Consider the following 17,637-nt stretch of genomic DNA (forward strand, 5'->3'; position numbering starts at 1 on the left):
CCCCCACCCCATCAGCAGTGGGATCCATAGACAGGCCACACTTCCTCACTGCCACGCCGCCTCAGATCCTGTTTGACTTTACAGGTGGACATACATCGAATTCTACAGTCGCTACGGTGTGCTCATGACCAAACAGGAGCTTTCATTTGGTGATAAAAAGGAAGTGTGCAAAGTGGTTTTACACAGGGTCATCCAGGTCAGTCTTGCTCAGCTCTTCGAATGACGGGCTCTTATGAAGATGCCCATCTTCCAAATATGTTTCCCTACCTGCCTGTCTCAGGAAGTATTGTCATGAATGCCAAAGAAGAAAGAAAATATGCCCCAAACATTTGTGTGCTGATATCAGAGCAGACACACTCATGGGGGTACCATCTCCTGAGAGTAGGCGTCACCATAAGGGACCCAGACTCAAGCCCTGACCTCCACTACAGTCCTCCTCTCCTATGTTGTCTTCTCACGATCTAAGGAGCTTTGATGAGCCTGGCTTAGATCACCTGGTCAACTGACATGTCTCTACCCCAGGGGGGTCCCAGACAGGGCACTCTGTATGGATTTGGGTCATTGCTGCAGCAATGAGTTGTGATCAGAAGGAAGTGGGGATGGAGGTACCATGGCCAGAAAAGGGGTGGTGAAGACAAACCGAAATGAAGACAGAAGCCAGGCCTTTCTAGGGTCTGCTCTAATTGTAGAAACCACACATGAGAAGCTGAAGCTCCCCAGTGGCCCAACTAAGAATCACCAAGCATGCACACACCCCTGTCACCTCACAGATGGATCCCTGGACCTCAAGTCCCTTTCTTCCCCCAGTGGCTTTAAACAGACATCCCAAAAAATAAATTTTGGGGTCATGATCAGAATTTTTCTGCTTTATGTCAAGGAACAGATGCGTCAAAATAACAATGTTTTGGCGTCTTCAAATCTCTAAGCATCTTTTCCAAATACTATAGAAACTCTGTAAGATTTTATTTCTGATTCTCTCATTTTTCTCTTCCAGGATTCTAATCAGTACCAGTTTGGTAAAACCAAAATTTTCTTCAGAGCAGGACAAGTGGCCTATTTAGAGAAACTCCGACTGGATAAGCTCAGGCAGAGTTGTGTTGTGATACAAAAGCACATCCGTGGCTGGCTCCAGAGAAAAAAGTTCCTCCGAGAAAGACAAGCTGCCCTGACAATCCAGCAGTACTTCCGGGGCCAGCAAACTGTGAGGTAGGCTGGAGCCAAGAAGGGGCAGAAGCGGTGAGGCTCTCTTGACCTCTTACCTCAGGGGGAGGGGCTTGTCAAGGACAAACGGCCTTTGTCCTTGAGGGCCACAGGTGTGTGTGTGTGTGTGTGTGTGGGTGGCCTCCCATGGTGGCCAGGAGCCTGGAGATGAGAAGGTCATGTCCTTAGGGCATGTAGTGCTGACTCTGCCTCCCATTCCAATGGCAGAGATGACACTTAGGACCCTGAAGAGAGGAAGCTCCCATCAAGGTTTTGCTGAAGAAAGTCAGAACCTCAGTGAGACCAGGTAGAGGGACTGGGCCCCTTTTCTGTGAGAACCTAAAATGCCTAAGACAATCAGGGTCCTGGTGAAGCCCCTAAGTTAAGACACCATGAGTAGCCACTGGCCAGCCTACCTGCAGATCGTGGGCTGGGGGGTTGGGGGGCAGGTCACACCTGAGGGGATCCCTGGCAAGGCTCTGCAAGCAAGCACAGAGCACCTCCCAAGGGGATGGCTGAGTGGAGGGCAATCCTACGCCTCACTGAGTGCCCCCAAGAGGCTATGCCAGGCTGGCCAGTGAGACAGTATGCTCCACGGACAGCACCGTGTGCTAGTGTGTGTCTGCACTGCCTCCTCCTTGGCATGCTGTGAGGATAGCTGAGAAGGCAGCTGTGTAAGGCTCAGGCTGTATCCCTGAACCTGACCTCTTCCTGAGCTTGAGGCCTAACCTCCAGCAACATCTGGGCTTCTTTATGCCTTCATCTCAGCATGCTCCAAACTGGGCCTGCGATTCCACCCCAGGGGACCATCGTACCGTATCCACAGCCAGTCTTGGCCTCCCATGCCCTGGGCCAGTCAACAGCAGCAGTCTCCAGGGCAGGAAAACCCAGAGCTATCTTCCTGCCCAACTCATGCCCCCTTTCTGTCTGTGAATCGCCATGACCGGACAGTTCTCCCCCTGCTTGCCTCTTGTGTCTGTCCTATCTTTCCATTCCCACCCCCCTGTCCCAGATTAGGCCTCCACCAGTGCTTGCCTCATGGTCCCATAGCACAGCCTCCCCCTGCTGCCTGTCTTCCTAAAGCAGGCAGGGCCTGGTGGAGCCACTTGCCCTCAATGCCTCCAGTGACCCCTGTTTCCTACACTTAGTCTTTGACAGTGTTCAAGGCCCTCCATGGCCTAGGTGCATTCGTAGGAATGGAAGGTCTGGGAGGACCAGAACCTTTCTTACACCATAGTTGGCATTCACTAAATATATTTTTAAAATAACAAACGGTCTCTATTTTTCTAACCTCACTAATTTTTTTCATGTGTCTTATATTCTGACAGTTACAGACAAATTCTCTTTTTCTGAATATTTCAGGCATTGTTAACCCTCTGTGTGTTCACTGGTCCTCAACTTGAAATGTCTTTTCCAACCTTCCACTGTTTACAGAAATTCCACTTTTCCACCAAGGGCTGGCTCACAAGCAGAATGATAGTTCTCTAAGACCTCTCTCACAGATCTTTTAGTAGTTATTTTATCTTTCCTCTTATCCCACCTGGCCATTTATAAGTCTGTCTGCTATGTGAAGTTGTTAACGCTGAAGGTAAGAACTTAATCTTCACCTCCAGTCTTTAGATAGGACTTGACAAGCCTTTTCTGTAGGAGCCGAATATTTGGGCTTTGGGGGCCTTGCAGTTTCTCACAGGTATTCAACTCTGCTGTTATAAGCCATGGGTATTGTCCAAATACTAGGTGTAGCCATGTCCCTATAACACTGGACAACACAGGTGGAAGGCTGGAAGGTCCCCAGGTAGTTTGCCAACCCCTGATCTAGAGCCTCTGGCATGATTTCCCACAAGGCTGAATGAGCAAGTGCGATGCCAAAGCCCAGTTTTGTTTTCACATATGTGAGTGACGGTGGATTGATCGCCCTGGATGTGAAGAGTGTGTCAGCTGCCATGTTGTTCCCCTGGGCTGGAGCAGATCCACGTTCAGATCAGGGTGAAAAAGAGAGGTGATGAGAATGACTTCCAGTGGGCATTAGAGTCCATAGGTTTAGAGTTTAATGGGTAGATTTGCAAAACATTTGAATATTCCTCAGTGAAAAAGAAAAATGCTGTGCAAGCTCATCACTGTGCCCTAGAAGTCAGTGCTCTGTGGGTAACAGATTGACTCTGCACCCTTTTTAACCAAGGAAAGCTGTTACGGCCACAGCCTTGAAAGAAGCATGGGCAGCCATAATTATCCAGAAGTACTGCCGTGGGTATCTCGTCCGCAATTTGTACCAGCTGATTCGCGTGGCCACCATCACCATCCAGGCCTACACCCGAGGACTCCTAGCAAGGAGGAGGTATCGAAAGGTATGGCCGAGACCCCACACTTTCTTAGGCACGGGTTCCCCAGGGCTCCCCAGGTTATTTTTCACCAGTCACAGTGAACTCATTGGTTTTCTGCATGGAGACCTTCGTAGACAGCAAGGAGACCTGTCTGTTCATATATGTCCGCTACAGGTAGGTTTGGTTATTATTTCAAAGCTCTAGGTATAGTGCGACTCTGGGGGTTGATTACATGAAATTTGTATTTTACGCTGTAAGAATATTTTGGTAGTTGAATCTCTCAACGTTGGAGGAGTTGATGAGATAAACAGTTGGAAAGCCAATGTACATTTCATAAAATCTTGTTTTGAAGATGCTGGAGGAACACAAGGCAGTGATCCTTCAGAAATATGCACGAGCGTGGCTGGCCAGACGCAGATTCCAGAGTATCCGACGATTCGTGCTCAACATTCAGCTTACTTACAGGGTCCAGCGTTTGCAGAAAAAGCTAGAAGATCAGGTAGGTGTTCCTAATGCATCTCTCATATGTACTTTTTTAACAGATGTATTTTGTCCTGGGCCAATTCCTTAGCGAATGGGCTTAAGACTTATGCCTGCATTAGGAGGTTCAAATAGTTTACCTGGACCACTTGATCTAGAAGACAGAAGTACACTGTAAAGGGCTACCACATGTTGTTGTATAGGTTGTACACTGCACAAGGGCAGCTGCCCAAGAGTATAGGTGGGGCTGAAATCCAGCCATGTTTGCTTTGGCCAAACCACACGTTCTGGTACAAAGCTGGGCTGCCTTGAGGCAGGGGTGCCTTTTCCTCATCTGCACAAAGATGTCTGCGTGCCACCCCAGGCTCCCTCAGGGCTGTGTGCTCAGAGGAGTTGTTACTTTCTAATTTGCCCAACAGTCTATATGGTCTAACTGCAACCCTGCCTGTCTTGGGGAGAGGGCTCATACTGTTCCCACTGTAGGAAACAAAATCCACATGCTCTTAGCCTGTGGGGAAGGGCTATATGCAGTGCCCAGATCTCTAAAACTCATTCCTGGGCCTGTCCCAAATAATACCAAGGTTCTTCCAGGGTAAGCTTGAATCAGCCACAAGTGGTGATGCAGGAGTCTTTAGTAAGTGGACAAATGTGCAAAAAATTGCTGCAGGTTTTGATGCAGTTTCTCCTTTATTGTGCTCTTGGGTGACAGGCCTGCATGTTACGTGGCTTGTGCAAAACAGCACTGAAAAACTTCCATGAGAGCTGGGAATGAGGCCCCTGGGGGCCCCAATGCTGCCTGGGCTCCATTCTAGGTATTTTCATCTGCTAGGGCTGCCATAACTGCCACAGCCTCCCTGGCTCGAGGCCTACACAACAGACATTTCTTTTGCCATGGTCCTGGAGGCTAGAAGGCCAAGGTCAAGGTGTTGGCAGAGGGGCTTTCCTAATGAATTGTCTTTCCTTGACTTGCAGGTGGCAGTCTACTCTCTATGTGTCTTGATCTGTGTCCTGATTTCTTCTTCTTTTTTTTTTTTTTTAAGATTTTATTTACTCATTTGACAGAGCAGGGGGTGGGGAACAAGCAGCAGAGGGTGAGGGAGAGGGAGAAGCAGGTTCCCCCCACACACAGAATAGGGAGCCCAATGTGGGACTTGATCCTGGGACCCCGGAGTCACAACCTGAGCTGAAGGCAGACTCTAAGCCAACTGAACCACCCAGGCAACCCCCTAATGTCCTCGTCATCCTCCTCCTCCTCCTCCTTCTTCTTTTTAAAAGATTTTATTTATTCATGAGAGACACACAGAGAGAGGCAGAGACATCGGCAGAGGGAGAAGCAGGCTCCCCAAGAGGAGCCAGATGTGGACTCAATCCCAGGACCCCGGGATCACAGCACGAGCTAAAGGCAGACACTCAACCACTGAGCCACGCAAGTGCCCCCTCCTCAATCTCTTCTTATAAGGACAATAGTCATTCTGGATTAGGGCCACTGATATGACATTGACTCATTTTACCTTAATTTTGGCTTTAAAGACCCTATCTCTAAATATAGTCATATTCTGAAGGACTGAGTATTATGACTATAATATATGAATTTGGGAGGTACAGGGGATACAGTTCATCCCATAGCACTAGGGTTGTCTTGGAGCTCCAGGATTAGGCTGGTCCCACACGGAAAATGCCATCAGCCCAGGAAGTTTGCCAGACCACATCTGCCTTGCTATTTACCCTGGGATGAAAATGCTCATATGTGCCATTGTAATGATAAATGTGATCAGTATAAGTAAAGCTCTGATAGATTTAGATACCATGTCAAAGGTTGTAAGAGGCAAATGGAACAGCTTCTTTATTTTGGATAAACCTCTTAACATCTGCTGGTTTTTGTTTTTTTTTTCCCTCTAGAACAAAGAGAACCACGGGCTGGTAGAGAAGCTGACCAGCCTGGCCGCTCTTCGGGCCAGTGACACGGAGAAGATTCAGAAACTGGAATCAGAGCTGGACAGAGCAGCTACCCATAGGCACAATTATGAGGAGAAGGGGAAGAAATACAAGGCTGCCATGGAAGAGGTCTGTGCTCGTTGTGATTATGGAAATACATGCAAGTCTTTCCTTGCAAGAAGTCAGGTCACAGCATTTTCCCACAAAGCAGATTTCTGCACAACAGATCAAATTTTGCTATCGGCTTCCATAACCAAAGGAAGCCTACCTTTCAGGGGAGAGGGAATCAGAGGCCTAGAGTCTGGGGGAAGAGGAGGAGGCTCATGCTTCAAGATGCACAACATAAGGTTTCCTCTTTTTTCAACTATGATGAAGTGATGAAAGCCCCTCCCTGGCTAGATGCTTCTTTCTCTTCTGGGATGATCTTGGTCCCCTGTCACTTGTCCATCTGGTGTGTGCCCTGAAGTATCTTCCCCAGAACAGCAGTGCAAAGCTTGGGGCGGGTTTTCATCTCTGTGGTGTAGTAGGATGAACAGTTGACAGATATCAGATGTCCTAGGCTCAAATCTTATCTTTGCTGCCATCTGGTTGGGCAAGCTTGGGCAAGCCACTTACCCTCTCTGATATAAAATGGGAATAGCAAAAAGGAACCGACAGAGTCGTCGTCGTGAGGATAAAATAGTCAGACAAAATAATTTAGCCAAGTGCCTACCACAGAGGCCTGCACCAGTGTGAGCTACTGTGTTCTGAAGTGGCAGGATTTACTACCCTCCATTCTCTGGTACTTTCCAGAGTCCTACAGCACCCAGGTTTGTGGCAGCCTGGAGCCCCAGGGCACCCTCCCCAACCCACACTGCCAGTCGCCAACCATCAGACCCAGCAGATGCTTCACCAGGAGAAGCTAAAATAATAGAGCTTCTGTCATGATCGCACATCCTTCCTAAGTAGCAATACTCTTAACGATCTCACCAAGCAGTTCTTTGATGACGTACAAAAAGAAGAACAACTGAGAATGTACGAAACCTAGTTTACCTTAAAGCTATTGAGTCTGCCTCTACTCCATTTTGTATCATAAATTATTTATACCTATTAAATATATAAATACCTTGGCTATTGAGAAGCTTCCAGAAAGGATAGAGGCATTTTGTTGACTTTGAGGAGACCTTGGATTTGGTTCTTCCTCCTTGACTTTGGCCATTTCTGGACCAGGATGAGAACTAGTGTCTGCTTGAAGTCACAGGGAGCCCTTCTGTGTGAGATGGAATGCAGCATCCTGTGGTGGGCCGGCGCTGGCTGTCATCCATGATAGGAGCTGAGATGGATGGATGCATGGATGGATAGATAAAAATGCATCAAGACTGTGGTGACAAAACTTGAACTTTTTTAAAAAGCTTCTTTTCCTCCCTTCCCTAGAAATTGGCAAAGCTTCAGAAGCATAATTCAGAACTGGAAATACAAAAAGAGCAAATAGAGCTACAACTCCGAGAGAAGACTGAAGAGCTAAAAGGTAGAGCCCAAGGTGGCCCGATGCATGCTTTCATGTGCTCACCTGTCCAGGCATTCAGGAAATAACTAATGGGTGTGAATTGAGTTTTAGGTAGAATCCAGAATCTGTCATGTACTCATGAGAGTACAGTGAAATGAGATCATTTTTTGCCTCACAGAGAATAACTATATTTAAGTTGTGATAACTTTACCCTACAGACTCTTCTGCTTTATTTCCATCTTTTGTCAGATAGCTCAGCAATCGCTGCCTCAGAACCACCAGGGCCATTTGCAAAACATAGATGGTTGGGCCATAAGCCTGGAGCTCTTCCACCAGGAGATGGGGTGAGGGATGTGTCTGTGTATGGTACCGCCAGGGTGGTTCACACATCTATATTTAAAAAAAAAATTGTAGCGATCCTGATACACAGGATCCTCTGCTCTGGTTCCCCCACCTCTGCTACTGCCCTGGCTCTGAGTGAAGGCCCTGCTGAGCACTTGAGCCATATCACCCCGGGCTCTCAGATGTAGACCCTGGGAACCAGCGGTATCACTTTCATTCAGGGGTGTGGAGCAGGCCCCCTTAGCCTACCTCTGTCCATCCGTAGATTTCCAACTCAAATTCTAATTGCGAGTGCTTGCTAAATCCCAATAGGAGCAGGAACCTGATGGTTCCTGACCAGATGGTTTAAATTGCCACATTTGATTATCTGTCCTGTCCAGAGATCTTTTCTGTAAGCTCTGATGGGGCGACAGGGGCGTGGGAGTTCAGGCCTGGGGATCTAGCACACACCTTAGGCCCAGCAGGCAGGATTCAGGAACCCTAGGGGTTCAGGTCAGAGTATGGGAGAAACACATCAGTAGGAGGAAATTAACATCCTGAGTCCTGGCCAGCAGAACAGGAAAGGCTGTCCAGATGGTGCCAAGCCTGGGAGTAACCTCCAGCTACAGATAATGCACACCCTGCAGCCAGTCTCAGAGGACTGATGATGTGAGTGGGGATGAACACATGGAGTCAGAGGTCTCTGAGTAAACCTCAGACCTGAATTAGGGAAGCACTTGCCCACCTCTATCTTTTTTATTGTGCTTTCTTGTAACTTTAAGTGGTTTTTCCTCACAAGAAAACTTAAATTCCTACAAGCGTGTGCTAAAAATTACATATTTGACAGCAATGACATGGTTGAGTCCATAATTTGATATTTCCTTCTAAAAAGTACTTGGAGGCTTTTAAACCCCTGTTTATAAACTGCTTATCCTGTGAGTCTCCCTACACATGACCAACAGTGTTTTGTGAAAAGTACCAGCCTTCGCTTACCCTGTGACCTAAGGGATGTTCTCACATATTCCCCCTTTTTGAGATCCCAACATGGACACCATCCCATTGCTCCTGGGAAGAAAGTCACATTTGAGCAGTTCTTTCACCCCTTGGTAAATGGCCTGAGATGTAAGCATCAGAACTGAAGCCAATTCTGTGAGTGAATTAAAAATTGAAATTACATCAAATATGCTGGCTTCTAAATTAAAGCTTAAGCATTTTCCTAGTTTTTTTCTGGCTGACTCATGACATTCTGAGGCAGTCATTTTGATTCAGTGACATTTGATATCTATTTGACAAACTAATACCATTGGCCTTTTTTTTTTTTAAATCAAGGAATTCAGGGCAGCTTTCATCATCTCCTCCCTGGGCTTCCCTCTGTGGTGGGATTCAGAAATGAGGTAGAGGTCAAGGATGAGGTATCAACTAAATACAAATAGAGACGTCAGGCTTTGATGGGTTACCCCCATTTTCAAGGGCACCTGTTGTGTGTAGATATGCTGGGAAAATGGGGCTGTCACGTCTTCAGAATGACCAGACCCCCAGCGATTATTGCCTAGCTGTCCAATGTCACCTCAACTTCACTCTGTTGTTAGAGACTCTTGTACTAAAATGCACCAGCAGCTTTGTCATACTACCTTGTCCACAGATGAAGACAGACACACTTTATTATTTTCTTGGTTATCATGAATGAGTGGTTCACAGCCAAGAGACCACTCTGGTTCCCCTCTCCCCATCAGGGGACATGTTTGGTGGTCACAGTGGTGAGACACCAGAGCTGCTGCTCAGCATCCCGCACTGCACAGGACGGCCCCCCGCTCCACAACAAAGTATTGTCCAGTCTGAAGCATCAACAGTGCCAGGACTGAAACCCTGTCGTAAACTGGCCATTTTCTTCCTAAAATGTTTCTGTGTACTTTTTAATAATAATAATAATAATACATATATATGTATATGAAAACATCAAGGCATTGGTTTGCAGATATATTTCAAAAAACATTCTCTTTTCACAGGAAAAATGGATGATCTCACCAAGCAGCTCTTTGATGATGTACAAAAAGAGGAACAACAGAGAATGTACGAAACCTAGTTTGCCTCAGAGCTATTGCATCTGTCTCTACTCTTTTATATGTTGCCTCTCAGCTTGCAGAGAGCAGGTCACAGATACAGGAAAGCTGGGGCAGGAGATGGGGTGTGTGTGAATGTTTTTAGGAAATGAGAGACTCACATGTGTGAGAGCCGAGTCCCGCAGGGTGTACCTTTCAGACAGCACAGGTTCTGCAGCTGTGGGTGGTGGGCCCCTGGGAACTTCTGGCTTCCCCTTCATTGCTCAGACAGAAAAGGTCAGGCCCTGCTGTCCCTTTCAGCTTCCATCAAGTCCAAGCAGTAAAATTATTGCCTTGAAAATAAGTCTTCCTCCCTCCCCTGTGTGTTGTATCTGTTAACTTGACTCTTGCCCCAGACAATAAGGGGTGGAACCCACCTCATGATAGTTAAGGCAGGTTCCCAGGACCTTGTACTGTACCTGCCCCACCTTTCCTGTCTTAGTACCAAACTCTGTTAATCTGCAAAGACTGCAGTCTACACTCCCTTCTCTTCAAGAGTCAAGGCAAAGCTTTTAGATCTCAAAGGAGGGATGCATGGCAGGGTGCTGGGGAAAGACAAAATATTCCTGGCACATTTCTGTTGTCTAGAAGGCTCAGGGCTAGGTGGTAGGATATACAGCTTCCCTGTGCATTTAGTTGGCAGGAGAGCCTGGATCTTAGTAAAGAGCTGGATGCCAAAACATTAGTGGAAAGAATGAAACTGAAGAGCTCCAAGAGTTAACAGATATGTGTTTCCTGGTCCTGTGTGAGTAGGAGATTTTGCTCGTCACCTTGAAAATTTTATTTTTCAGTGAACTCTCAACTCTAGGAGAGGAGCTCAGTTCTTGGCTCAGTTCACTGTGACCTGGGGCCACTTGGGAACAATTATTTCAGGAAGGGGTTTGGAGAGGCAGGCTGAGGCCAGGTCACTTTAAGTTCCTTGCAGTCCTCATCAGCATTCATCTATAGCTTGGTCTGATCCCCGGTCAGCTGACTCAAGACATTTTAGCACCTGTCACAAGCCTCAAGGGGCCTCCAGATGCCTGAAGTCTGTGTGTGTGACTCCCAACCAAAGTAGGTACAAGTCTGAGATTCTTTCGACATAGACTCCTGGTTGCGATTTGCTTCTTTAAAGATGCTTTACTGGCCTCTTAGGAGCACAAAGTTGAGAAGTTTGTTAATATCTACAAAAGGAAACACAAACCTGCTGGGAATGTGACTCCCTTCCTGGGGGCTCTCCCTTTGTGCTATGTAAGTCAGTCATAAATGAACTGACAGCCTAGCAAGTAGAGTGGTGATCATAGAAACTGCTGGAGTCCCTAGGACTGCTTCTGTTCTGCTGGCCCCTCTGGGTTATGTAGGGCTGGTCTGGGTCATGTCTCTCTTTGGTTATTTTCTTCATCAGTCATCCCATATTTAATTGAGCAGCTGTCTCACAAGGAATTGGGTTTCCCTGGACTTTGGAGCACCTGGATTTGCTGCAGTTTATTGCAGAATGTTAGAAGGGCTGGCTCCTTTGACAGGTTAAATGGCTGTATTAACTTATTTAGGACCCAGCCAAACCCTTCTAGGATCCTTGGAACTCGGCAGGGGCTAGCACTTGGCAGAATGTGCCAAGGTCTTTGCCAAGGGAAGGGGCTCCTCCAAGAGACCACAGGGAACCACAAAGAACTAGGGTAGCTTCAGGAGTGGAGTATCCCAACCACCACTGAGTCTTTGAATTCAGCCTCCCTATCCTGTGTTTCCTCTGTGTGACCATAGTAGAGCCACATTTCTCAGAAGGTATAAAAAAATTTCTGTAACCTAAGGGGACAGGCAACAGTCAGCTAAAAATAAGGCCATTGTCTATTGGAAGGGTCACAGTGGATCCTAATTAACATGTCTCCTTTCCGAGTCTCTTATTTTCAAGATGATGTATGGTTCTAACTCATGGTTAAGACTTGAGAAATTCTGAATTAGTTATTTCTTTTCTTTTGCTCCTAGACTTCTTGAAAAAAGTTTTGAACTGAAAACACAAGACTATGAGAAGCAGATCTGGTCTTTGAAAGAAGACATTCAAGCTCTCAAAGAGGAGAAAATGCACTTGCATCATCAACTAGAGGAAGAACGTGTCACCTCAGATGGCTTAAAGGGGGAGGTGGCCCAACTGAGAAAGCAGGCAAAGGTAGAAGGGGCTTTTCACTTGCAGATGAGCTCCCTGGCTCCGGTCTTTGAGCCTCATGGAGGGAGCAGTTTCACACTCCCACAGGATCAGACATTTAAGAGCATCTGTGTAAAGGCCACAGTCAAAACGACCCTGATTCCTTCAGTTCTTCCAAGGATGAACTCCCAAGTTGCCTTTGACTTACCAATAATTGCTTTTCATATTTTAAAAGTCCACTTTCTAACTCTTTTGAAATTATATGAATATGGTTTATGAAGTTATTCAAATATGTTTACCTAGAGAACATTTTCAAATTAAACTATAAATTGATTGTGAATCATTATTATACATTCCATCATGTTATATTTCTATAAATACCCGTATTAAAATTAAATTACCTTGTTATCAGAATCTTTTGTTTTAAGTTATTATCAGAAAATCCACAATAGTAATGATCCATGCTTGGACAATCGAGGCTTAACTGAATTCCTTCCCTACCAGGAAACACAAACTCGAATGTCCCTCTATTCTTCAACGCAAAACATTTCAGTATAAATTTGGAAAGCTTGTAAGCTTCCACTAAATAAATGAATTGCATGTTAGTAGAATATTAGCAAGATCATGCAAATATTCTCTGTAACTGTCATGGAATACCCACACGTGACTTAGAAGAACTTTAGGAATCACATCTGGGTCACCTCTTGACTTCACAGGAGAGCTGTCTATCTTCTCTGGGCCAGTTTCCTATTGTTTAAAAGAAGGAGTTTGGGGGATACCTGGGTGGCTCAGTGGTTGAGTGTCTGCCTTCGGCTCAGGGTGTGATCCTGGAGTCCTGGGATAAGTCCTGGGATCGAGTCCCACATGGGGCTCCCTGCATGGAGCCTCTTCTCTCTCTGCCTGTGTCTCTGCCTCTCTCTCTCTCTCTCTCTCTCTCTTTGTATGTCTCTCATGAATAAATAAATAAAATCTTTGAAAAAAAAAAAAAAAGAAGGAGTTTGGACCGTGGGACCAAGGAGGACCACATATTGCTCTGACTGCTTCACTCTCAGGAGTCCCATGAGGCTAGCATCGCATCATCTGACTAGTCTACGTCTTGGGACATCATATGGCTGCTCTTGGAGTGAGGCACCACTACTTGTCACTCACTTTGTCTTGGTAGCTAAAACTGTGGTCCAAACTCTCTGATGTGGTATATTAAGATTAGTCTGATTTTCACAGAAAATAAACATAATCAGTCTATAAGTAAGTACATGTATGACTTGGAACATTTGCTGAAACATTACCAAGAGCAGGGGTTTTGGATCGGACAGTCCTGGGGCCCCATCAGCCCTGAGCATGCCATCTCACCTTCTGTAGCCCCAGTATTCTCATCCATAAATTATCACCCCATCACCATGTGGCCTGTTATAAGGATTAGGTGATGTACCTAAAGTGATCGATAAATTCAGTTAGATCTCCCTCCTCATCCTCTGACAAAACTGGAGCTGTAGCCCTTAAACACTGAGACTGAGAAAAGATTAAGGAGGGCTTATTTCCCCACTGCATATCCCTCAATGCTATGAAAACACACAGCTGTGATCCCTACTCAGGCTGACCTCACAAGGTAATAAAGCAGAATACAACCTCTTCCCCACACCCTGTGCTCCCCCTCAGGACACCTAGTCGCGCCCTTACAGCCAACTCCCAACCTCCTGGGTACCCCTGGCTCAGCTGCTGTGCCACATGTAAACCTGGTGGGAGCCCACACCCAATATTACGACAGTGGTGGCTTGCCCACATCCCTGCATCCAAGAGTTCATCATACAGTGAAAGAGAATTAGCCTCTTCTGTTGGGCCCCTTTCCTCCCCACCCCACCCCAAAACTTAGTAAGGAGCTACTTTTTCCCTTTACATAGTAAGGATATTAATTCTATTGCTGCAACCAACTATATCTGGGAATAAGTTGTTAAATATGCTTCAAGGCTACATTGTGTGGGCAGTGAAGGTTTTAACAAGATTTTAACTGGGTGATGATGTCTTGGGTAGATACACAATACCATAATAGTGTTCTCTTTGTCTGACATAAGCCATAATAGCTATTTTTTCTTCTCCCGGTATGGTCATTGCTGTGATACAGACAATCTCTGAGTTTGAAAAGGAGATAGAGCTACTTCAGACACAGAAGATCGATGTGGAGAAACATGTGCAATCACAGAAACGGGAAATGAGAGGTAAGAAAAATATGAGTCACTGAGCCCATGGGTGCAGAAACGAGTTTATTACAGGTGTCACTGCTAAGGAAATGTATCCCTTGGTGTGAGCCTGGTTGGCTTGCTGTTTGGTTGGACATGTGGTAGGTTGAATAGCTGCTTGACTTCATAGCTGATAGGTTGGTTGGCTGATTGGTTGAATAGTTGTTAAGTTAGCTGTTGGTATGGTTAGCTGGACACCCTGCATGAAATCTAGAGAACTAGGAATGGGAGAAGAGAAATCATGCAAATCTGTAATTTATACCAGCTCTGCCTTTTCCTCTCAGAAAAGATGTCTGAGATCACCAAACAACTTCTTGAAAGCTATGACATTGAAGATGTTAGAAGCAGGTAATCATTTTTGCATTACCAGACATTTAGAAACATGTAGCACAGGAGTGAGATGATAGATTTTCTTACCCCTCCTTATTTTCCAGGCTCTCGTTGGAAGATTTGGAACATTTAAATGAGGATGGAGAACTTTGGTTTGCTTATGAAGGACTAAAGAAAGCAACACAGTGAGAAACTCCCCCCAGAGTTCTTTTTGCTTTTCAGAGATGATAGATATAGGAAAGTAACAAGTTTATCTTCCACAGATTTGACGCAGAGGAAACTCCTTATGGTGGGATGATCCAGTAATTACTGGAAATATTTCAAGAATTAAGTAATGAGTTTAATAATGAAAAAAAAATATTTTTAGGGCAAACTTCCAAGTCCTAAAACCTGTAATCTGTGCAGGGAAAACTGATTATATCCAATAAGTTAGCCAATGTTGCTATAGACATAGAACTGTTTAATTTTAAGGAATTTGCTATAATATTTTATATACAGACATTATTTTTCAGAGAAATTTCAGGTCCACAGCAAAATTTAGCAGAAAGTATAAGGATTTCTCAGAGGTATCCCTACACTCACCCCACATAACCAGTATCAGTATCCCCCACCAGAGTGATACATTTGTTAAAATTGATGAACATTGTTGATCTGTCATTATCACCTAGAATCAATAGTTTACTTCGGGGTTCACTGTTGGTGTTATACATTCTGTGAGTTTGACAGATGCATAATGAATGTATATTTACTATTGTTGCATCATATAAACATATTCTTAAACTATGAAAGTGTAATTTTAACGTGTCTAAAATTTCTTACCATTAACTGCCTGTTAGTGCCACATAATGCTTCCTAACTAGCTAGAAGAATTTTATAATTCTATGTACCTAAGTCCAAACCATGTCACTATGTGTACATAAGTAAACTTTACGTCCTTAGCAGGGCCTAAATTGTGAATTTTCGTAACTACTACACATGTACATGCTCACAGTCAGCCGCACAGCAAAATAAAGACTATGTGGTTCATTTCTGACCCCTCCTCTGACAGCGTCTTGGAGAGCCATTTCCAGTCCCAGAAGGATTGCTACGAAAAGGAGATCGAAGCTTTGAACTTCAAAGTGGTGCATCTAAGTCAAGAAATCAACCACCTGCAGAAATTATTTAGAGAAGAGACTGACATCAATGAAAGTATCCGTCATGAAGTTACCAGGCTAACATCAGAAAACATGGTATGGTCTCAGCCGTGGGCCCCGGGTGGCCATGTAATGTAGCCATTATTCTAGAGATGCCATTTGTTAGTGGGATAAAATTCAGTTTCCTGGCAGTAAACAATGGATTAGAATGTTTTCTAGGAATGAAATAACTGAGGCAGAAGATAAAACTATAAAATTACCCTGGGATGAAGAGCACTTTGATTTGAGAGTGGGTTTATTTACCATAGGATGGGTTCAAATTCTGTGATGTGTGTGTGTGTATGTGTGTGTGTGTGTGTGTGTGTTTAAATCTGTGTATTTTAAGTCTAGCCCTAACACCGTGGAAAGTGACAAAAGAAACCCCAAACACTAAGGTAGAAGGAGAAATCCCGAGTGGGGCAGGTGTTCGGGTCCGTCTCTCTGCTTATTTTCTCAAGGGCTTCTCTCTTCTGTGATGCCTATTCTTTCCCTGAGTTTGTCTCATCCTTTCTTTTAACTCAAGCCTGCAACCATGGAGAAATGCTATAGAAATCTCCTGACTCAAAGAACATCCCTTTCTTAACCCCACATCACCTATAGCCACCACCTGTTTCTTGGGGGCAGCTGGCCAGGTTTCTCGGGGGGCCACCTCAAAGCCACACCAATCTGTCGTGTGCACCGTGTGCACTGACCAGTTGCCTGCACATGGCTGAGCCCAAAGCATCCCTTTCCACCTCCATCTTCTCCCTCAGCAACATCTGGTGACGTTAATCATTCCCTCTTCCTCCCTCCGGTTTGTTCTGTCACCTTGCAGGATACCACGCTTTCCTACAGGTCCTCAGCCCACCTCCCTGGCTACCCCTTCTCAGCTTTCTTACCACTTCCTTCTCCTCTGCCTCGCCTGAGAATATTAGGACATCTCTGGGCTGTGTCACAGGTGAGGAGGTGTGACCCTGGGCGCAGCAGGCATGTGGAGCAGGGGTTAAGGACCTTGTCTTTTTTAATCCTTTGGTTGAAGCTTTAATGAGGACCAGTACAGAACATGCACCCAAATACACAATCAAGCAAGTATTCTTCATGTACACTTCAGAGAGGCACAGGTGTTTTTTAACTTGGACAACACAGGTTTTAAAACTTGGACAACGGGAAAACTGTTTACCTGACTGAGGATGGGCAGGAGTGACGTTTACAGAAATATGCAGATAGATGAGGACAAACTGGATCATTCTAGACCTCCACGAAAAGAGCAGTGCACTGCCTGAAATTCATAGGGCATGGAAGGGACTCTTTGAGACAATATTCGATATTCATGTTCCTAGATGAGGAGATGATGTTTCTGGGCCCGGGCCGAGGAGGCTGGCTCACCTCAGCAGAGCCCCCCACACCCTCCCAGAGAGTGTACTTCCTTCTCCCCCAGGAGACCTCGGGGATACCATGGTCATAGCCGTGTGAGAACCACTCCCTCCAAACATGCTGGTATTGCTTGTGTCTCTCTGTAGATCTTGAGGTAAAAAGCCATAATGCCAAACCAGTCTAACGCCTTGGCTGGCCCTGCTGCACAGCTATACCAGATGTTTCCACTCCCTGGGCTTAAGCACCTAGACAGTCTAGTTTACTTCTGAGTAGCTCTGAGGTTTTGAAGTTCACAGACAAAAGTGTTTTGCACTCAAATATTTACAATTCTTCTCTAAAGATGATCCCAGACTTTAAACAGCAAATTTCAGAGCTGGAGAAACAGAAGCAAGATCTGGAAACCCGCCTGAATGAACAAACAGAAAGCATGAAAGGTAACTGAAACTGTCATGAAACCACTTCTAGAAAATGGATTCTCATGTCCAGGAAATGACAGAGAAATCATTATACCCAGGGATCTAGAACTCTGGTTCTCCAGGGGCCCAACCAGGTGACATAAATGTGAAAAGAGGGTTTTTGGAGGGGAC

General features: G+C 45.5%; 1 protein-coding gene across 1 annotated transcript in view; it reads left to right on the forward strand.

The window, feature by feature from the left end:
- Window positions 1-17,637, forward strand: part of MYO5C (myosin VC) — a 97,134-nt gene that overhangs the window by 47,662 nt on the left and 31,835 nt on the right. Inside the window, exons 18-30 of the mRNA XM_055320192.1 lie at window positions 85-196; window positions 995-1,206; window positions 3,380-3,545; window positions 3,874-4,020; window positions 5,901-6,065; window positions 7,350-7,443; window positions 9,750-9,813; window positions 11,805-11,985; window positions 14,081-14,174; window positions 14,480-14,543; window positions 14,630-14,710; window positions 15,574-15,754; window positions 17,391-17,484. Coding sequence (XP_055176167.1) covers window positions 85-196; window positions 995-1,206; window positions 3,380-3,545; window positions 3,874-4,020; window positions 5,901-6,065; window positions 7,350-7,443; window positions 9,750-9,813; window positions 11,805-11,985; window positions 14,081-14,174; window positions 14,480-14,543; window positions 14,630-14,710; window positions 15,574-15,754; window positions 17,391-17,484 — 1,655 coding nt within the window. The remainder of the gene's footprint in view (window positions 1-84; window positions 197-994; window positions 1,207-3,379; window positions 3,546-3,873; window positions 4,021-5,900; window positions 6,066-7,349; window positions 7,444-9,749; window positions 9,814-11,804; window positions 11,986-14,080; window positions 14,175-14,479; window positions 14,544-14,629; window positions 14,711-15,573; window positions 15,755-17,390; window positions 17,485-17,637) is intronic.

Source organism: Nyctereutes procyonoides, unplaced genomic scaffold (assembly GCF_905146905.1).
Source record: "Nyctereutes procyonoides isolate TBG_1078 unplaced genomic scaffold, NYPRO_anot_genome, whole genome shotgun sequence".
NCBI lineage: Eukaryota > Metazoa > Chordata > Mammalia > Carnivora > Canidae > Nyctereutes > Nyctereutes procyonoides.